This window comes from Branchiostoma floridae, chromosome 3 (assembly GCF_000003815.2).
Source record: "Branchiostoma floridae strain S238N-H82 chromosome 3, Bfl_VNyyK, whole genome shotgun sequence".
NCBI classification, from domain to species: domain Eukaryota; kingdom Metazoa; phylum Chordata; class Leptocardii; order Amphioxiformes; family Branchiostomatidae; genus Branchiostoma; species Branchiostoma floridae.
Genome location: NC_049981.1, coordinates 32,823,663 through 32,845,343, shown reverse-complemented (window position 1 = coordinate 32,845,343; position 21,681 = coordinate 32,823,663). Strand labels below are relative to the sequence as shown.

Below are 21,681 nucleotides of genomic sequence, written 5' to 3'. Positions count from 1 at the left end.
ACGGAATGAAAAATAAAACAAAACAACAGAATCCGCATCACATAATTTAGAAGGAAGATCCTGTATAGTATATATATATAAAGAATCTAATACACTAACTTAGTGATCTATTCTTTTATCCCCTTATACAAACCAACCCTCAGGCACTTGGCACACCAATTAGATCGGTATTTCTTCCTTGTGCCGAGTGGCTACAAGTCGGCAATCGGGAATCATCGTCAAACGTCGGTTCGGACCCGACGGTCTACGACGTTCTCCGAATCTCCCGGCATCGCTAAAATATGAATGACGCATGAGGAAATGGTTGTTCTACGATGTTTCTAACCAATAAGGGAACAGAACTGTTGGGTTCAAAGTAACATCATATCTTTAAAATCAGTCAGTCGCTGACACGTCTTCGGGCTGGTTGTGTCTGCTTGTTGATCGACGTACATTTACTTTTTGGCGGAAATATCCAAGAATGGGCTCCAAAAGCCTCGAAATGACTTCCTCTGCACACGGGGCAGAGCGGGATAGGCTGGGGATAATCGCAGTGCTGACGGCCATAATGGTGGCCGTAGTGGCGGTGCTTGTAGGTTTCTTCACCATGTTTGTACTGGTGAGGCAGGGGGCGGAACTGACAGAAATGAAGTCTCAACTGAAGGATATGAAAGCGCAGATGCAGGAGATGCGACAGTGGGGAGAACACCTGGATACGCAGGTATGTCTATCGAACACAAGTTCACAACAAACTCCAAATGTTACATTTTTCGGGCCAATGGATCAGGGTGGTGGGTTAGGACGCTAAACGACAAATCATAAATTAAAGTATTGAATCGTGAGCAGATTTGTTTAGTATTTCTACACGTACATTTTATCTAATAGCAGTGAAAAAGCCAAGATTATTACAGCTAACGCATTACACGCGGTAGCGCGTGTAGCGTATGTGTTCAATGAGTAATGCGTAAATGAGTTCCCTGCGGCCTGAAGTCTGGATCAGCAGGCCCTGTAAACGAGTTCAAAGATCAGGATAGGCAGAGTTGGACCGTCGCCAACCTGTCACCCTGACGAGCGAGACTACAGCTTTACTGACAGACTGATCTTCAAAACATCCGACAAGGTCCCGACACTGCCAGCCTAACAATACCGAGTGAATTGAGAGCATCTAATGTCGCCCATCAGGTGAGTCCTCAGGGCCCAAGTGTCCATGAGCAGCAGAATGGAGCAGGGCGTGGCAAAAGCGCCAACTTTCTGTACGGAGCTGAAGTGCATCACCGAGCTAAGAGATCTGTGTCTAACATCAGGAATTTTGCCAACAAGATTACACTACCCACGACTCTAGGAGGTAAGAATGACACACATTACTTTATTTTCTTGTAACCTTTTTACACAATTAAGAATGCTACAATTTTTGTTGTTAGCCATTCTGGCAAAGGTAATCAGTATCTTCATGAACTAACAGAGCTAAACCGGTGTCATAGCGATCTTGCCCGCCAACACCGAACTCCAACACTGATCTCGCCCCCCACCCATCCACACCTCGCCCCCTCTAGCGATATCGCCCACCCGAAAAAAGGTTTTACAGTAAATTCTAGAATTAGCTTGGTACAAATCACAAACTGTAGGTTTAGAATGATACAAGAGTTATACACATAACTCTAACGATGGTATTAATATTAACGTAATGATATGGTAATTATATAGTTGGGCTTGTTTCGGTCTGGAAGGGTTGGATCTTTGAATTCCCAGAGTTGCTGCATATACTCGACAGAAAGATGATATATAGCTGACTAATACCGTACCGTAGATGGTGTTTATTTACACGTTCTCGATAGCATGATAATAGCACATTTTTTAGGTGGGGCGAGATTTTTACCGAAAACACTATCAATTCAACTGGAATCACTTGGATCTCTGTGAGACCGGTGCTCATGCCTAAATGAAGGGACCTCTACAAGCTTTTATACGGACCCCCTTTTTCAACTCTGTGGCCTAGATGATCTGGCAGGGTCATGAGGTCACTTTACAAGAGAGTGTTTCAGATCGGAAGGGGGGTTGGAAAGTGGCGGCCCTGGTCCCGGTCATCACTCGTTCATTGTCAAATTGCTGTCTTCAACTTCAAGGGTGCTTAGCCGGTGAGAGAGGAGAACCCGGAAGGGATGGGAGAGATGGACTCTCGGTCACCGGTCCGACCGGACCCCCTGGCCCACCCGGGCCTCCTGGTTCGGTAAGTTCGTCTTGATATTAACTTGCAGGAGAAAAGAAAAGAGAAGAGCTTGAAGAGTTGTTAAGCCTCTGTAAATACAGTCGAAGAGCTTTGGTCGTATTTCTTTATCGCCAGATTTTAAAATCGAGCTTATATCTTGGCTTAAAATATCCCTCCTGAGACCTGAGAACATCGGCCGATTCTCGAAAACCCGACATGATCGAGAGAACATCGGAAATGTCATTTAGAGCACGCAGACTCGGTCCCGAACAATTTTCTTGCTCTGTGAGAAGTGCTTTAGCAACAGACTAGTGACAATAAGGGCAATGGTGCCCGCCTCGGTTTCTCTAGCAACAGACACGAAGCAACAGGGTACGATGACGCCCCCCTCGGTAACTATATAACCTAAACCTGTTCCTTCAGGAGTGTGGACCAGTTTTAAAGGAGATGTAAACCTCCTATAGCTAGTTTGAAAGCTTCTTATTCTTATCGCTTCTTCATTTCATAGTTACAATTATGTACTATGTTTGTTTGTTTTTCTTCTCTAGGTCAGAACTACATAATTTACATTAAAAATCTCTGTTATTGTCTTCATCTTCTTATTGAAACGAATCAGACAAAAATGTGTGGTGTCAGTCAAGTCGACGTATCTTGAAGGCTCATACTAACACGCCAAGGCAAATATAATCCTAGCATCTAAACTTGAAAATTCAATTCTTAATCTTCTGATCACAGTTCAATGACAATACTTTTTTCCTATACTTTTGGTACTAACATGGTCATCACATGTCTTTCTCCAGTGTTGCTGTTCAAGTCCCAGCCCTGTACCTGCACCTGGTAAGCATGTTGGGGTCCTGATCAGTAGGCTTCATTGGTATATGACCATAAAATACAACATTTTCTAATTGGATTCAGCAATGATACTATCTTTTAAGTAACATAAACGTTCGGGCCAAATAAACACCCCTCTTTTGCTTTGAACACCAGGATTCTTCACAGGTTCAAGATTTCTGTTAGGCTTAAGTCCCTTTTCAAAACAGAGGCCTGACCGGGATGTTGTAGAAACGGAAAAAAGTGTTTATCAAGAAGGAATATACACATATTATGCTCATGACTATTCTTTACTTCCTGTGTGTTGTTTTGCCTTTTATATCATATTTGTCGTTTCCGAAAGCTGCCCGGGTTTGGAGTTGGGACTTGAGCCTTACAGGATAATCACATTACGTCATTATTCGTTTCGGAAACTCACATGGTGGTTTGGGTAGTGCCAGTTAGCTCCTGTGATTTAAACAACAGGAGCTAATTAACTCATTTGCATCAACATAGTCTTAACTTGTTTGACCTTTATAGCTTTTGGTCTATTCAAAATAGAAAACATCAATCTAATAATCACAGGGGTGTTTCATACATTGCAAAGTTTCCGAGATGTACTTTGTTAATTTCTTTTCCGTCCATCAGATTGCGCAGAGTACCATGCATCAGGACAGAATACCAGTGGAGTCTACACCTTTGATTTGTCATCATCTAGTGTGTGGGCGTACTGTGACATGGATGACGAAGGTAATGTTGAAGTAAAACTTTGGAATCTGTTAGTTTGTCTTGTTAAGGTATTTAGCTAAACTGTCTTGTTTTTTTATCTGCATACTAGATTTGAAGCAGTAAAATAGGACCCCTTAACCATCTCTGTTTGATCGTCTGCCGATTCAATTGGTGTTTTGTGATTAAAAACGTAACTATGACCAACAATCTCAGCCATGTCTCTCAGTTTTCTCATTTAAAAACTGAGAGACTTAGCCATACAAATATTGATCAATATTGGAGCAAAGAGTTCGCTTATCCCCTGGATCTGTGACTTCTTAACACAACGACGTCAGCGAGTCCGCTACGGGGGCCAACTATCAAATTGGGAAACCCTAACATGTTCAGTTCCCAAGGGACACTGTTGAGTCCATCAATCTTCTTGGTAGTATTCGATGATGCCATGAGAATCGCAGCTGCAGAAATATGGAAATACGTTGATGATTTATCGCTGGCAGAGTCACGTAGATGCACCACACCATCGTCTATGCAACTGGAGCTGAACTCTTTCAATGACTGGTCAAAGAAATCACATGTTATTAAACCCAGGTAAATACAAGGCCATGGTTGTGTGTTTTATGAAGTGCCCACCCGCACATCCCGTCCTTCTCATCGATCGGACGGAGCTGGAAGTGGTATGCGCGATGTACCTCTTGGGGGTTTGGATCCAAAACAACTTGAAATGGGACAAATAACTGAACACGATGATCGGCAAAGCAGGTGGACGCCTCGCAATGCTGCGCAGACTCAAACGCATCCAGCTTCTGTCAACGACCTACTACAGATCTACATGACCTATGTTAGACAAGTGTTAGAATATTTTGTTCCGGTTTGGCAGCCAGGACTCACCACTACTCAGACTGCAAGGCTGGAAAGAGTAGAAAAGAGAGCGCTTAGAACAATTCTCGGTGATAAGTACACAGACTACCAAACGGCCCTAACTATTTCAGGTCTGAAGTCACTGCATTACAGACGAGTAACCTTGTGTACTTTAATGTAAACGTTCGCCAAAACGATAGACCAGGAACTACTTCCACCCAGAATGAGCGATGACAGCAGTATGAATACTAGAAACTCAAACAAATTCAGGTCTATCTAAAACAAACAGATATAGAGACTCATCTGTTCCATACCTGACAAGGTTACTTAACGATGATATGTGATGCAAATGCTTATATACTTTAGACTTATTTAAGCTTTTATGATCAGTATTTACATGTAATATATTTAGCAATTTCGCTCATTTGAGATATCGTTTGTCAACAAAGTGGGTTGGTGCTTTGCTGGATAGTTCCATTGTTTTTATCCATGTTTTATCCATGAGTTAGTTTTTGATGTGTATCAGATTCTAATGGATGTTATTTATATATCTATTTATTAATGGATGGATTTATGATATACATGTTAAGCCTGTAAGTGATACGTAATTCAGCCTCCCCGGCTGCGATGTATTAACCGAAACGATTCATTCATTCATTCATTCATTCATTCATTCATTCATTCATTCATTCATTCATTCATTCATTCATTCATTCATTCATTCATTCATTCATTCATTCATTCATTCATTCATTCATTCATCCATTCATTCATTCATTCATTCACTCATTCATTCAATTTTTTTATCTCCTCGATTTCCGTGACTATAGACCCAAGTCTACTTGATGTCAACTTATAAACCTTCAGTTCCTCATCTTTCTGAGAAGTCACAAATCTCTGAGTTTGTCGCAGCGTAACGATGTATTGGTGAGCAACATATCATTTTACTTCTCCGTATGGTATATGATTGTACAGGAGGCGGGTGGACCGTGATCCAGCGGCGGCAGGACGGGTCGGTTCCCTTCAACCGGACCTGGGAGGAGTACAAACTGGGATTTGGGAACAAGAACGGAGAATACTGGCTGGGGAACGACAACACCCACCTCCTGACCACACGGAAAAGCTACAAATTAAAAATTGTCCTGGATGACTGGAGTGGAGCCACGAAGTTCGCAGAGTACAGCACCTTCTGGTGAGAATATGCAAATTATGTTGGCGCCATTAGCAAAATGAATGAGGAAGCATGCAATGGAAAACGATTGAAAAACTCAGTGCTAACCCTATTCAGCCCGGGCTTTTTTTGTCCATCTGGGACGGGGTGGGGTGGGGGGTCTTTTGAGGCCCACTCCTTCTATCAAACTCCTGTAATTCTTATTTTTTTAGAAAGATGTAGACATTATATCTAAAGACTTTGATAAATTTGACGCTATCATAACATAATATGACGTAATTATGGCGTCATCAATTTGACTGTATTGGCTGGAACCACGAAAAAAAGGTTTACTTCAGAATTGTAACAGAATTGCAGATATAGATAACTAAACGAAAATGTTTGTTACGACTTATGTTGTCAATCGAATTGCGAAACGTGGCTGCGTGCTTGCGCGTCTGAGATCAGAGTGTCTGACGACGGACGTTATCCATTTATAAGACAAAAGTAGCTGATTCGAATTCCTTCCTGTTGACTCATCTTTACAATCTACTGAGGCAGGATAGATTGGGGATGTTCCCTGCTGAGATCATCCGGCGCCCATCTGAAGTGGACCCGCTTGTGTACACGTGCGGCTTTCCGAGAAGCGGTGGTCATTCTGAATTCAAAACTCAAACGAATAATAAATACATCCATTTACACATCAATGACGTCAAAATGACTTCATAGAATGACATCATGCATATCTAAGATAACATCTTATATCCAAGACCTTGAATTTTCAAAAATATATTTTTTTTCAGCGAAAGATGAGATCACAAAAGACAATGGAAATAGACTGAAACTGAAAACTAAATTTTAGGTAAACCAAATTTGGTGGCTCTAGCTTAAGCCGTTCTGGCGTTTATATATGCGACATGAATAGGGTCAAAGTAGGTATTGTAAAAATCATTTTACATTGAGTGGAATCTGCCTTATAAAACTTCGCAAAAATGTTCACAAGTTACGTGACGTGAGAACACCTTGAAATATTAGAACTTCCTACGGCCGCTTGAGTTGTCCGCCATTCTTTTCAACTTTCCAACGAACCAATTGCAAGGAGCGCGCTACACAGACGGCACCATGTCGGAGGACATTTTTGCTAAGTCAGGATGTTGGCATTATGAATATTCTAATGAATCCAGTCTACAATCATATCTACGGGCTATTGTAATTATGGCTCAGATTTTTGTTTGACTGTTATAAACATAATTATGCAAAAGCATATTCTAATAACCCACCACCATTATAGCAAAGTGCGGTACTCTCCACTCACCTCTATAATGGATCAATGCATCAAATCAATTATTCTGTGGTTCTACTTAACAGAAACCCACACGGGGTCTACAGTACATGACGAAACAATTAGTTTCCGTTGCAACTTTGTAGATTCAGTGAAGTCTGACGCTATGAAGAACATTATAGGGTGCCGACTAGTGAACCTTGGATCGGCTTATGCCGCTCGTCACTGTCCCCTATTTACGTCCGCAACTCGGCCGTCCCTCCTCAGCGCGTGGCTACATACAACATACAAAATATAGCACTGCAATCTTTGATTATCTAATAAAGGATAACGATAGAGAGTGTGCGTCCATATTTTATTTGCTTATTTAGAATACATATAAGTATTTCGCTAGTTTCGGCTTGTTCTGTTCAGTCTTATGTAATCATTACCTCCATGAAATGTCATGGAGGTTATATTTTACCTAGTGTTTGTCTGTGTGTCTGTCTGTGTGTAAAGAAAATAACTCATGAACGGTTGGGTACATTGGTTTCATACTTGGTGTGTTGGTAGTGTGTGATGAAAGCTGGAAATGATTAGATTTTGGGCCCCTAGCGTCTCCCCTTGGTACTGCAGTGCAACTTCCGGTTTTGCTATCTCGGTGTTCCGAACATGCTAAGGTTACGATTTTTTAGTATTAGATAGCTCTTGTGCTCAGGAAGAAATGACATAAGTTTGGGCCCCCTAGCATCTAGTTTTGGGATAGCAGGGGCATTTTTGTCAAAAACTTCTGACGTGGATAACTCAAGAAGGGAACAACGGATTTTTATGATTTTTGGTATGTAGGCACCTTAGACAATGTTGTACAAGATAAGATACTAATTATGCAAAATAGGAGTACATTTGCATAATTAATGGGAATATTTTATCATAGCAGTTTTTTCAATGTATCTCTTGTCCCGGACGTGATATGGTTGTGACATTTGGGTGGTAGATAGCTTTTAGCGTCATGACAAAGTGGGACAAGTTTCAGTCCCCTAACTTTTAATTGTGGAACTGCAGGGGCGTTTTTGTCAAGACACTCAAAAGGGGATAACTGCAGAAAGGAACGACGGATTGTCTGCATTTTAGGTATGCAGGTAGCTTGGGCAAAGATGTTCATAATGATATGCATGCTATGCAAATGAGGACTTAATTTGCAAAATTAATGAGGAAATTGTATAGTTCCACTGTTTGCAATAACTGGACTTCGATAAATGTAACACTTGTTAATTATGATCAGTGGAACATATGCAGATATCAAATATGAGATGGAACTTATATAATAATTTATGCAAACATTGCAAAACAACTTAATGATTAATGATCTGAATTGGGAATTTTACTTGTGACATGTGTACTGTACGTTATGATGAACAACACCATGCATAAATCATGTTAATGTTAAGTCATTTGCATGAAATTAACAAAAGCTCTCAATATTCATGGAGGTATGAGGTCGCCGAACTCTAGTTTATTTTCGTTTCGCCGATGAAAGAAGAGGGATGACTTCTGAAACGTTTGATACTCCCTTGTAATATGCAGGGTTAAAAATTAAATTAAACTATTTTTCTGCATGGAGGAGTAATCTTCACAGATGCATTCTAACGATGATATGACGTAATGTTCCCATACAGGGTTTCCGGTGAGGGGGACGGGTACCGCCTGCACGTTTCGGGCTATTCTGGAAACGCAGGAGACTCCATGGCTTACAGCAACGGGCACAGGTTCTCCACTGTGGACAGGGACAATGATGCCTACAGCAGCACCCATTGTTCCCAGGCGCGCGGACAGGGCGGCTGGTGGTTTGGGGGCTGCAGCTTCTCCTACCTCAACGGCCGTTACCTGGGCAACTGTGGAAGCTCCTGTCCGCGGCTTCAAGGTGTGCTGTGGGTCCACTGGAGAGGCTTGAGATACTCCCTGAAGTCTGTGACTATGAAAATCAGGCCATAAACAGGGTTGCTTAGAACATTTTCCGCGGAATCTTGCCACACTTATGTCTGGCGATACTTACATATCAGTTTTATATCATGAGCAGCGTAATACATTTAAGGAAAAGTAGACTAAAATCATTTGATATATATATTCATTTAACGGCCATATACGTGCTTCAGCAGATTGATGCTTCAGGTCAACTTGCATTCTTAATGTGACATGTTGGACAAATTGTTTAAATATTTCATATTATCATTTAAAGAAAAGTAGGAACGTGCGAATATATGCAAATGGGAAAGATTTAGCCACTTATCGTTAATGTAGAGGAGTCAAATACTTCGTGTATTTTACTGTAAAATCTGACATAGATGATTTTCATAATTAGGTTTCATTTCCAACACGACGTTCTGACGGTTGTTATCTTAAAACTATCATTGAGTATAAGAGAATGCCAAGCCTATATGTATTTCAGTACTCTTATAAGTGAGTAGTTTTACTTTAAGTCTTCAAGATACTGGAATAGCCTTTTTGCTACAATTCTCTCACTTGATTAGGAAGGAGGCAGAAGATATTGAGGCATGTATTGGGCATCATAGTGATACAGATACAGATTGTACTCAGTGTTTCTCTCTGTAATCCTTTAGTTATCACTAAGCATCAGAGTTATCAACTCATATTTTTCTGCATGTATCAAAGGTCAAAGGTTTGAAATGACAATGTGAAAGATGCAATTCTTTGCCGGTGGTAGAAAGCATGGTAATATTTACATTTAGATTTAAGTACTTGCATGGTCTGGTGGCATTAGTTTCCCACTGTGTTTGCCGGATTAGAAAACTTAATGTATTTTTTTTTAGAAAAGGAATAGTATTTTTATGAGTTCAATTCTTCGAAGTAGTTTTACCATTAGATTGAAATGTATAATTTCATGTTACTTTCTTGTCTTCTTCTAATGTATAATGAGTCTTTACTTGAAGGTGAGAATTACCAGTAGTACAACAGGTGTTACATTTTCTAATAGGATATATCACTGCTTGAAATTGTTATGTTCAGTATAGTTTTACTACCCTAATATACTGTAAGATTGTCTGAACTCCACTTTACATTTTCAAATGGTGCTTTTGGTGTATACTACTATCACATTTGTACTTATTATAATAACTATACGGCACATGACTAGATCTTTATTTGTAGGCATTTTTTTCTGTCTCTTTTTACCAATTAATGTGTATTTTGTGTAGTATGTTCTTTTCGTATGTTAGGGTCCAATAAACAATAATGAATGGTATATGTTTTAATCCATATATTTATACACATTTGATGTTAGTCGGTACATGATCCATACATCTATGATTATAGTACAATAATTGGTGACGTTGGATTCTATTGCTTCTTTGGAATATTTCTATCTCTTTGTAATGATTCTATGTCTTTAGAGATCGGAAATGCAGTCTTGGAACTATTCTCTTAAGTGTATTGTTTAGGGGAGTAAAAAGAATTCTCAGAAATCTAATGCTCCATTATATTGTGTAAAAACAGAACACTCCATCTCACTTTCCTCTGGCTGTAACGATGAGTGGCCTCCCAGCTGATCAGAGGTGACAGTGTGACAGAATGGGTGTCTTATAACAGCAAATGATGTTTCTCTGCTTTCTAGTCTGTTCAGCATCTGTCACTTGTGAAAGAAAGTCCTGCATTAAACACACGGCTGACATGACTTGCCTGCTACGACAAATGTCTAGTTAGGCAAACGTGTTGCTACATTCTGCCTCGCTAGCGACTTTGTCAAGCAATCTGGTCGGGAATAGTAGGTCCCATTTGCCTAACCCCGGTTTGTACTCGTCATCTGTTGGCCGTGTGCCGATGTCATACGTTTGAAAATGCCGTTACAAATTTTAAATTTCTTACAAAACATATAATACATAGCCTACTCTACTCTTTCTGGATCAGGAAGCCAAAGTTATGGTGTGGCGGTGTTGGCCACTTCAGTCTGAAGCAGAAGAAGATTTCAAGAGAAACTGTGCTTACGAAAATAAAATCGACATAGATAAAAAGAAAAATTAGAAATAAAGAATATAGAGAAATTATGACATTGATGTCTCAATCCCAGCCGTAAAGGTACATCCTTATATCCTTATATCCTTACTCCTGTACAGCACCTAACATGTACTTTTGATGTTTGGTGGCCATTTTGAGGTGTTCATGTATGAGAGATTTCTGTATAAAAACGACCAGGTTTGCAATAAGTACACTGTCTTACAACCGACCGTCCCTGAACCCGGGGTTCACAGCTCATGTTGTTGACATAATAAGACACAAAACCAAACAACACTATCGTTTTGCAGATTTTAGATTTTCTGTTTTCATCGTTGCAAGGAACAAACCAACATCACAATTATGCAAAGTCAACTACAAAATACGATATGAGTTTACATGGATGTTACTACTAGTACAGTATTGAAAATATTGCAGTTTGAAACCACTGTCTGTCGAATTGATATACATATTAAAATGAGTCCTAAATACCCTGTTTTCCGCATACAACGGATATAGGTTACCCCGCGGATAAAGGTGAACTAGCGTCTGACAACAGCGGAGGTATGTCCAAACCTGCTATTACACAAGATAACTCCCTCAGATATCGCAAAACATGTCGCATAAGTGTGGCCATCTTGCCGATGCTGCCCAACACGTGTCACGATGAAAATAGCGCCGAAGTTTTAAAAAAAAAATGTACAACCAATAGAGCTACGATCGATTTTCCTCTACCGGTCTTACTGGTAACCTCAAACTTGGTACATTGACCATATTGTGATAATCAGGTGGTAGTGCGAGATAACCTTTGACCCTGTTGACGTGTCCTCGTTCTCCGGATGCTCCTCACAGTATTTTCTCAAAAGTTCCAAGGAAATTTAGCGATTACACTTGAACTAGATCGCTACGTTAGGTCACGACAAGCAGGGTGGGTAACGGAATGCTTCCTTTTTAATCCTGAATAGTCCCGAGCCTATTGGGGCCGCACAAAACCGGGAATTTAGTCACGTGTATAGACTAGTGTAGAGAAAAGTAGAAATTATAAGCAGACGTGTTCGGTAGGGTTGTCGTGTGGGGAGGGTTGTCGTGTGGGGAGGGGGGCACTATATTTGAGATTCCGGAGACAGATTTTTTTCCGCAACGTGGTTTACAAACAGTGTTTTATCAATCCAGCTAGCAATTCGATTCAGAGTTGTTGTTATAATTTATAATTTTGTTTAAGTTTAACCACTCCGTTTTGTCGGTTTCTGGTCTCGCGTGCTTGCCTACTCTCTCGTCCTCTCTTTGTGCTTCCTTCCCGTGTGATCATCTCTCTCTGCTTTTTCCAAATGTTCGGCGTTTGCACACTCTTGGCGGTGACCTGGTGTTGACCTTGATCCAGCAAGATTATGGGTGCCAATGTCGCGAAGCGAGAGCGTACAAGCACCTTAGTATGTTGGTTAACCCAATATGAGATCTATACACAACTATCTAGACTGTAGTCAAGTAATTATTCTGATGAAAGCTTATGTGTCTACATCTGACTCATTTAACCTCTTAAGATATATATTAAAGAAGGGAAAATAACATAATGCTGCACCCCCCACAGAGCAGGATGGCATCATCCAGTTACGGATCTCCCACTGAAGTTCTGGTTGGTTTCGTGTCTCCCACTGAGGTTCTGCTTGGCAGGCAACAACGTGTGAGGGTTGAGAGGACTGAAGAACTACCAGCAAACATTGTTAGCAGTCAGGCTAACTTTCCCCAGGTGCTAAAACCTTACTTTGACCAGGAAACGGAAGATGGAAAATGTCAGATTTCTGGTGAGCACGACTTTGCAACAAGTGAGAAGACTAACTCAGGCGACCTTAGCAACCATACAGCTGTGCATACGGGAGACAAACCGTACAAGTGCGATAAGTGTGACTTTTCAGCAAGCCGTAAAGAATATCTGAAGCGGCACATGATTAAACACCTTCCAGCAGAGCAGAAGCCCTACAAGTGTGACCAGTGTGACTACTCCTCCGCTCAGAAAGAGCACCTTAAAGCACACATGGTAAAACATGGAGGGGAAAAACCGTACAAGTATGACCAGTGTGATTATGCTACAGGTTGGAGGAACCGTTTGACAACACATATGGTCAAGCACACCGGTGAGAAACCCTTCGTGTGTGAAGTGTGCGAGTTCAGCTCGGCCAGCAAACACAGGCTACAGCTCCACAAGCAAACCCACACTGGGGAGAAGCCGTACAAGTGTGACCAGTGTGACTACACAGCCAGCAGGAAGGTTTACTTGGCTCGACACAAGACCAAACACACCGGTGAGAAACTCGCCTGCTCCCTGTGTGAGTACAGTACGACTGACTCGGGTCGCCTTAGTAACCACATGGCCGTGCTCTCACTCACTCACTCAGGTCCGCATGCTCCGGTATGGAGCGTAGCGCCTGCACACACAGATCTCCACATAGGTCTGTTGAGGGCCAGCACCCAGGCGGTGGTAAGGTCGAGGCCGGCAGCCCTCAGGTCGTCCTTCAGTTGTTCTTGCCAGGTATATGCCTGGGACGGCCCCTGGGGCGGGACCAGTTGGGTGGGGTCGGCTCCCTCAGAAGGGCAGCTGTTTCCAGAGGTGGCTCCGTCCTGGCGATGTGACCAAACAGTCGTAGACGGGCCTGGCGCACCTTACTGGACAGTTGGGGTTGACTGGTGGTCTCGCGCAGGGTGGCATTGGATACATAGTCATGCCACCTGATCCCCAGGATTCTTCTTTGGCACTTAATTAGTATCAAAGGCGTCGAGTCGACGCTCCTGGGCAGCAGTGAGAGTCCAAGTCTCTGCCCCGTAGAGAAGGATGGACAGCACGAGGCTGTTGTAGAGCCTTATCTTTGTCTGCGCAGAGATCTTGCTGCTGGTCCAAACCCTGTCCAGACTGGCCATTGCCGCGGCGGCCCGGCCGATGCGGAGCTGGATGTCTGTGTCGCTCTTGCAGTCTGATGTTATGGTGCCTCCAAGGTAGCAGAACTTGTCAACGGCTTCAACCGGGTTAGAGTTGATCACCAGTCCTGGTGGAGGAGGCTCGTAGTCGCTGAGGCTCTGGACCTTGGTCTTTCCCCAGCTGACCTGCAGGCCCAGCGGATGGGTTTCCGTGTCCATGGCCTGGAGGGCAAGTTGGAGGACTTCCATGACTTCAGCTAGGATAGCCACGTCATCCGCATAATCCAAGTCAGTGACAGTGACATTCCCATAGCTTGCACCGCAGGCACACTGAGCCACAGTTCTGCTCATGACAAAGTCAATGGCTGTATTAAACACAGATGGTGCTAAGACGCAACCCTGGCGGACACCACTGTTGATATGGAAGGAGTCAGACATCTGTCCATTAACTCTCACAGAGGACGAGGTGTTGGAGTAGAGTAGAGAGAGGAGAGTCAGAAGCTTTGCTGGAACACCGAGAGTCTTGAGGATTTTCCACAGGGCCTGTCTGTCAACAGAATCAAAGGCCTGCTTCAGATCAACGTAGGCTGCGAAGAGGGGTCTCCGAAATTCTCTTCTCTTCTCGGCCAGCAGTCGCAGAGTTAAAATCCTGTCAACAGTCGAGCGACCCGGTGTGAAGCCGCTCTGCTCCTTTCTCTGTTTGCGAAGAAGGAGTGGGCGCAGCCTTCCAAGGATGACGTTTGCAAACACCTTCCCGGGAACACTAAGTAGGGTAATTCCTCTGTAGTTGCTGCAGAGATCCTTTGACCCTTTCTTCCAGAAGGGAAGGATGACACCTTGCAACCAGTCTTCCGGGATGGTCTCGCTGCTCCAGATGGCAGTGAACAGTTGTAAGAGCTGATCTGCTAGTGCAGGGCCTCCGTGGAGCAGGAGTTCAGGTGTGATGCCGTCAGCTCCTGCAGCCCGGCCAGCCTTCAGCTTCTGTATGGCTTTGACCACTTCCTCTCGCGTGGGGGGGCCAGTAGGAACAGAGTCGTCCTCGCTGGCTGCGGCGGCTAGTGCATCGAGCTGAGGGGAGGGTGGTGGTGCTGGTCGGTTGAGCAGGTTCTCGAAGTGCTCCCTCCATCTTGCCAGCTGTTGGTCTGGGGTGTCTGGGACTGTTCCATCCATGGCTTTCACACAAGCAGTAGGTGGAGTTGTCCTCCCTGCGAGGGTCCTTAGAGTCCTGACCACATGGCCGTGCACACGGGAGAAAGGCCGTACAAGTGTGATAAGTGCGACTATTCAGCAGTCCGTAAGGACCACCTCAAGCAACACATGTTTAAACATCTGTCAGCTGAGGAGCAACCCTACAAGTGTGACCAATGTGACTTTTCTGCAGCACAGAAAGTGAATCTTAAGGCACACATGGCAAAACATGGAGAGAAACTGTACAAGTGTGACCAGTGTGATTATTATACAGGTCGAAGGGACAGTCTAACAACACACATGGCAAAGCACACTGGTGAGAAACCCTACATGTGTGAAGAGTGCGGGTACAGGACAGCCGAAAAGTTCTGTCTCTCCCAACACATGAAGATACACACAGGTGAGCCGTACAAGTGTGACCAGTGTGACTACTACTCGGCTAGGAAAAACGACTTGGACATACACAGGCGAAAACACACCGGTGTTAAACCCTACATGTGTAAGGAGTGTGGCTACACTACAGTCAGCCAGGCCTATCTCACTAGACACATGAGGGTACACACAGGAGAGAAGCCCTACAGGTGTGACCAGTGTGACTTCTGCACAGCGTGGAAAGGGTGCTTGACTAGACACATAGAAGAGCACACTGGTGAGAGACCCTACCTGTGTGGGGAGTGTGGGTACAGGACGACCAAGTCCAACCTGCACAGGCATATGAAGATACACTCAGGAAACAAGCCGTACAGGTGTGAGCTGTGTGAGTACTGCACGCATAGGAAGGGGAGTTTGGCAAGGCACATGGCCACTCACTACTAAAGGGGAGCCCCACTTCACCCAACCACCTTTACAAGCTCTGCACGTCATTTTTTGCTATAATGTGTCTTTTTCGAAATTCATATCAGCTTTGCTAGTACAATTTCCTTTGGCAGGTCTCCATAAAGCCTTGGTATCTCAGGAAATCAGCCAAAAAAACGTGGCACTGAGAGAACTGTAGTCCATCAGAAAACAGCCAAGCAGACTAAGTCTAGCTGGTTTTTATTTTTTGCGGAAGAGCTGATTTTCAACATGGGCTAAAGTTCTCTAATGCCGGGAGAGGGATTCCGCACTGGTCATAGACCTATGATAGAACCATGTTGAATATCACAAATCAGCACTCCCCCCATGAATACTGGTAAAATCAAGCACTGTTCAAATCAAATCAAATCAAACTTTATTTAATCGAACTTGGCAGTCTAAAATTCAGACTGAAGTCTCCAAGGAGGCTCTTTCACATAGAGTCAGCTAAAGAGGCTACACTTTCATGCCAGTATCATGCCAGTTTGTAAATATTTATGTCTCCTGTTTTGTCCTTTGTTTGTTGTTCACCTTTATTAGTGCGACTAGTGTTCCTTTCTTTAGTTTATTTTACTTCGTCTGTAGAGGAGTATTAGAAATGAATGATTCCTTTACCTATAACTCTTCCTATCATTGTTTTATTAGTATAAAAGTTCGTTTGAGTTTGTAAATTCATCATCATCATCATCCTCGCCGCATATCAGGCTTCGCGGAGGCGGGCCGCCATCGTTCTCCAAACCTTCCTGTCAGTTTGTAACTTACATAATGAGCAAAATAAACCAATATAGTCAATTCCACATTGCCAAGAGGTTGTTTCTTGCCTTTTGTTCTAACATTTTGGAAATCTTTATAACATTCTAATTGTGATAAGTAACTGTTTAGAACTGTTTATAACATCATTGTGATGTTCTAAATATTTTCTACAGTATTGAAACATGTTAGAAACATTTCTAACATCAAAGTCATTTTTTCTGATAGTTTCTAAACTGTTCCGACATATATTCATCATTTGTGATCACATGTGATCATATGTTCGAACATTGAAACAAAGTGATGAAACTCGGTCAGTGGTCTTGGGAGTGTGCAATTCACACAACCCTGCCAAGTACAGGAAATTGTGTCTGTCTCAGAGCTTCTCACAAAAGACTCACCAGTTTGTACTGAAGAGAATCGGAAAAAAAGGAAATTCTGACGCATTCTTGTCCCAAATCGTGCTGGTCGGTTTTGTACTTGCTCACATCGTTGATCTTAGACGTATTTTGACTGTACCTTAAAATATAAGGACATTTAAGTTGTATTTTGGTCGTTTCATGCATCAGTGATTTCTATATAAACAAAACACTCCAGTGCGACTGTAACAAGTCGGTACACACTGCGTCTGTAAAACTGGTCGTCCTTGTATATGGGTTATCAGAGGTCAGGGTAGCTAATGTTGTTGTTAAGAGTCAAAACCAAACTGCACTAACCGTGTACATTTTCTACTTTATCGTTGTAAATACCAAACCAGCATCACATCAAAAAGATTTTAACCTCACAAGGACTAGTGATTTCAATGATATGATATAATCTTTAGGTGTTGAAGGACAATCTGAGCCCCGGGCGTATGTCACAATAATCACACTGGAAATGCTACATTTTGCCCAGTGACCCTTTAAAGCAAGGCGGTCGGGAATCGTCGGTCTCAGTCGCGAAACTTCGGCTTGTACTCGTTTTGTGTCGTGCATGACCGCGACGGCCTCTGAATTACGGCATGCTCGGAGGAGGAACTCTAGACAGAGACAGTGCTATGTTTAACCATGTCCGCTCACTGTTCACTGTTAACTCATACTACTCATTAAGCAAACCAAGTGTGAAACTCCGTCAGTACCATGAACAGACAAAACATGACCTCTCGCTGGCTCCAGTGACCCCAGTAATTGTTGACAGGAAAAAAACAAACTAACAACACAACAAAATCCGTTTCCATGCATCACATATTTTAAAAGAAAGATCCTGTATAATATATACAGAATCTTATCCACTAACTTAACTAAAAATATGTCTATTATCTACTAATACAAACCAACCCTCAGGCACTTGCCACAGCAATTAGATCGGTATTTCTTCCTTGTGCCGAGTAACTACGAATCGACAGTCAGCAATTATCGGGCACCAATCGGCACCCTTCGCCAAACTTCGGTTCGTCCCTACGGTCTACGAAGTTCCCCGAATCTCCCCACATCGCTACAAATATGAATGACGTATGAGGAAATGGTTGTTCTACAATGTTTCTAACCAATAAAGGAGTAGAACCGTTGGGTTCAAAGTAACATCATATCTTTAAAATCAGTCAGTCGCGGACACGTCTTCGGGCTGGTTGTGTCTGCTTGTTGATCGACGTGTATTTACTTTTTGGGCGGAAATATCCAAGAATGAGCTCTAAAAGCCTCGAAGTGACTTCCTCGGCACACGGGGCAGAGCGGGACAGGCTGGGGATAATCGCAGCGCTGATGGTAGCCGTAGTGGCGGTGCTTGTGAGTTTCGTCACCATGTTTGTACTGGTGAGGCTGGGGGCTGAACTGACAGAAATGAAGTCTCAACTGAAGGATATCAAAGCGCAGATGCAGGAGATGCGACAGTGGGAAGAACACCTGGATACGCAGGTATGTCTATCGAACTCACGTTCACGACAAACTCCTAATGAGTTACATTTTTCGGGCCGATGGATCAGGGTGGTGGGTAAGGACACCAGCTACAATAATAAATTAAAGTATTGAATAGTGAGCAGATTTATTTAGTATTTCTACCCGTTCATTTTATCTAATCGCAGTGAAAAAGCCAAGATCATTACAGCTAACGCATTACACGCGGTAGCGCGTGTAGCGTGCGTGTTCAAAGAGTAATGCGTAAATGAGTTCCCTGCGGCCTGAAGTCTGGATGAGCAGGCCCGATGAACGAGTTCAAAGTGCAGGATAGGCCGAGTTGGACCGTCGCCAACCTGTCACCCTGACGAGCGAGACTACATCTTCACTGACAGACTGATCTTCAAAAGATCTGACAAGGTCCCAACACTGCCAGCCTGACAATACTGGGGTAATTGAGTGCGTTTAATTCCGCCCAACAGGTGAGTCCTCAGGGCCCCGGCAACCTTGAGCAGCAGAATGGGGCGGGGAGTGGCAAGAGTGCCACCTTTCTGTACGGAGCTGAAGTGCATCGCCGAGCTAAGAGATCTGTGTCTAACATCAGGAATTTTGCTAACAAGATTACACTGCCGACGACTCTAGGGGGTACGGACAATAAACTTATTTGTATTTTCTTGAACCCTTTTACTTCAGTATAAATCCATAACTTCAAATCCATCATGAACATGGCAATAGCATATGCGTGACTCCATCCATTTATCCATACAGAATTCCTCGGACTTTGTAAGCTCCTTTTTAAAATACTGTCATTAAATCACTTACAAATTTCATCTTGCAAACCTTTTTATCGTAAGATTTATAATTTACACTTACACATACGCTGTCCTGAGTTGCTATTTCAGCACATTTTCTTACGTATCTTGGCATCTTGTATTCATGTTTGTTTTTTTGAACTTGCATAATGGCACGGATTAACAGTTTCAGTCTGCAGTCAATTAAAAGTTTATTCATAACTAACTAGGCATTGAATGACTTTACAGATGCCATATTTTCGTCGAATTGAATATTGTTGTCTGTTCAGGATGTTTGGCCGGGAACCAGGGAGAACCCGGAAGGGACGGGAGAGACGGTCCTCCCGGTCCGGCTGGGCCGCCCGGGCCTCCTGGGTCGGTAAGTACAACTTGATGCCATTGAAGTGCATTTATAGTTGTTATAAATGGTGCAGTCCGGAATAGAGCAGTCCGGTTCAATTAGATGAAGTGTTAACTTGATCATTAGCCGGATTTGAAAGGTACATGAATGACATTTGTGGTCAGGAGCAACTGTTTTAGCAATAGCTAGTAAAAACAAAAGAAGACCAGAAGCCCTGCATCCCATTTCACAAACACAATGTAATGATCCCTTTTTTTAATATACGATTTCCATCACATCACATGTTTTTACAGTGCTGCTGTTCAACACCAACATCGAACCCGCCTGTAACAACAAGCCACAGTCAGTCTCCTATAACCAGCACTGGTAAGACAACTATTGATGTATAATGTATGCAAATAGTCAAGTAAAAATGGCGTTTCCCAATCATTACTTGATGTATAGTGTGTCCTGTAAATATGCCGGACCCATCAAATGGGCTTGCCTCGGGGTAAAGGTTTAGTCGTTGTTTATACCAAGGAATACAACATTTAGTGATAGGGCCTTCACACTGAAATGGAATCAGCAAGAATCAAGCAGAACCAGCCGGAATGAAGTATTTGCAAAATTCGTGTCACATTCGGTGCCATTCCGGTGGGAATTCCAAAAGGGCCTTAAATCCCCTTCACACGAGAAGGAATGAGCCAGAATGCCGTCAGAATGAAAATTCTTTTCTATTCCTGTGAATTCGTAGTGTATTCTAGACATTCTCACTGCATTCGAGATATTTTTTCGGCCACATTCTGGCAGGATTCGAGATGGCCTGCCGTTTCGGTCCTCCATCGAATGATGATGATTGGTTTATTTATTTGAAAATCGAGGATACCGAAGGCTGAATTGCGTATCTTCTTACATGGATCACAGTAACAATCATTTAACGTTGTACAGAAATCTCAAAAACAATCACTTCGAATTGAACTTACAGTGCTAAATACGGAGGAAACGAGTAAACTACAGTTTTAAAATTGTGTCGTTACAGATAAAGATTGAGATAAGAATGTTTCGAATAATGTTGGAATGCCGCAGAATGCCGTCGGACTGCAGTTAGAATAGTTAGAATCCACTATGAATGCCATTCGATATCTGTCCACTTCGAATGCACCTCGACAGTTTTTGACATGTCAAGATGAATAAAAATGGATGGCAAAATGCTTCCACTAAGTTTACCGATCTCCAGATTAGCAGAGCATGTAGTAACTTTGACCAATCTGCTTTTCGAACCTGAATTTTTACAACAAATAATAATGTTCCTTCCATTATTTTTGGAAAACGGTGATGCAAAGGCAGCCAGAAATCTGTCATTCGATTGACGGAAACATTCTTGTGCCCAACATAGTCTGTATTTGATGATAATTACGTTCTGGTGCTACCATGTGAGAATGTGGTGGGACCGCGTAGCGCAGTGGGACCGTGTTCGCCCCGTGACCGAGAGGTTGCGGGTTCGAATCCACCAGCCGTGTTACCGATCTTGTGCCCTTGGGAAAGGCACTTTACACGGCTTTCCTCACTATACTCATATGAATATGAATGCGCATATGAAAGGGTATGTCACCCCGCAAGGGGCGGTATAACCGTGTAAACATGTGCGAACATGTGCGATCACGTCGATCGATGATGTATGTTCGTCTGTATCTCTGTGGATCTGCCGCTACCAGCCCAAAGCTGCCTAGGCAGATCCGTGTAATGAGTTGTATCATTGGCAATAAATAAATAAATAAATGTAAACTGTGGTGGAAAAATGTCTACGGGTCATTTTTGTTAATTGGCCTGACTACAAGCTCCGCCTCTCCCCGGGGTGCCAGGCGAGCACATGGCACAGGCCTGGCGTCGCCCCGCTCATTCCCGCCCAGGACGAGACCGCGGGCAGCACTCCTCGGTAGTCCGCTCTGTCGTTCTCTCAAGTTTCTTCGTTTCGCGGTCTTCTTCTCGACTCTCACGG

At 43.0% G+C, this 21,681-nt stretch overlaps 4 protein-coding genes across 4 annotated transcripts; all 4 read left to right on the top strand.

Moving 5' to 3' along the window:
- The first annotated feature begins 152 nt into the window (after nt 1–152).
- Nucleotides 153–3,090, top strand: LOC118411860. Its single transcript, XM_035814348.1, has 4 exons — nt 153–700; nt 1,162–1,324; nt 2,103–2,206; nt 2,986–3,090. The coding sequence occupies exons 1-4, from the start codon at nt 461–463 to the stop codon at nt 3,088–3,090; spliced, it is 612 nt and encodes a 203-aa protein (XP_035670241.1). The 5' UTR covers nt 153–460.
- Nucleotides 3,091–3,181: 91 nt separating this feature from the next.
- Nucleotides 3,182–9,758, top strand: LOC118411437 (microfibril-associated glycoprotein 4-like). Its single transcript, XM_035813720.1, has 3 exons — nt 3,182–3,745; nt 5,558–5,774; nt 8,670–9,758. The coding sequence occupies exons 1-3, from the start codon at nt 3,733–3,735 to the stop codon at nt 8,983–8,985; spliced, it is 546 nt and encodes a 181-aa protein (XP_035669613.1). The 5' UTR covers nt 3,182–3,732; the 3' UTR covers nt 8,986–9,758.
- Nucleotides 9,759–11,814: 2,056 nt separating this feature from the next.
- Nucleotides 11,815–16,424, top strand: LOC118411401 (gastrula zinc finger protein XlCGF57.1-like). The gene is made up of 3 exons (XM_035813668.1): nt 11,815–11,926; nt 12,587–13,363; nt 15,142–16,424. The coding sequence occupies exons 2-3, from the start codon at nt 12,593–12,595 to the stop codon at nt 15,910–15,912; spliced, it is 1,542 nt and encodes a 513-aa protein (XP_035669561.1). The 5' UTR covers nt 11,815–11,926; nt 12,587–12,592; the 3' UTR covers nt 15,913–16,424.
- Nucleotides 16,425–18,108: 1,684 nt separating this feature from the next.
- On the top strand, nt 18,109–20,092 carry LOC118411859. Its single transcript, XM_035814347.1, has 4 exons — nt 18,109–18,572; nt 19,034–19,196; nt 19,633–19,721; nt 19,997–20,092. Exons 1-4 carry the CDS (start codon nt 18,342–18,344, stop codon nt 20,090–20,092), a joined length of 579 nt encoding a protein of 192 aa, XP_035670240.1. The 5' UTR covers nt 18,109–18,341.
- The last annotated feature ends 1,589 nt before the right edge of the window (nt 20,093–21,681 follow it).

Excerpts from the sequence above, each read along its gene's own strand:
- LOC118411437 (XM_035813720.1), top strand. Across the intron at positions 5,775-8,669 it reads GCAGAGTACAGCACCTTCTG|GGTTTCCGGTGAGGGGGACG; the intron begins GTGAGAATATGC and ends GTTCCCATACAG.
- LOC118411859 (XM_035814347.1), top strand. The coding sequence starts at position 18,342 with ATGAGCTCTAAAAGCCTCGAAGTGACTTCCTCGGCACACGGGGCAGAG. Across the intron at positions 18,573-19,033 it reads AAGAACACCTGGATACGCAG|GTGAGTCCTCAGGGCCCCGG; the intron begins GTATGTCTATCG and ends TCCGCCCAACAG. Across the intron at positions 19,197-19,632 it reads ACTGCCGACGACTCTAGGGG|GATGTTTGGCCGGGAACCAG; the intron begins GTACGGACAATA and ends TTGTCTGTTCAG.
- LOC118411401 (XM_035813668.1), top strand. The coding sequence starts at position 12,593 with ATGGCATCATCCAGTTACGGATCTCCCACTGAAGTTCTGGTTGGTTTC. Across the intron at positions 13,364-15,141 it reads CGGGTCGCCTTAGTAACCAC|ATGGCCGTGCACACGGGAGA; the intron begins ATGGCCGTGCTC and ends AGTCCTGACCAC.
- LOC118411860 (XM_035814348.1), top strand. The coding sequence starts at position 461 with ATGGGCTCCAAAAGCCTCGAAATGACTTCCTCTGCACACGGGGCAGAG. Across the intron at positions 701-1,161 it reads GAGAACACCTGGATACGCAG|GTGAGTCCTCAGGGCCCAAG; the intron begins GTATGTCTATCG and ends GTCGCCCATCAG. Across the intron at positions 1,325-2,102 it reads ACTACCCACGACTCTAGGAG|GGTGCTTAGCCGGTGAGAGA; the intron begins GTAAGAATGACA and ends TTCAACTTCAAG.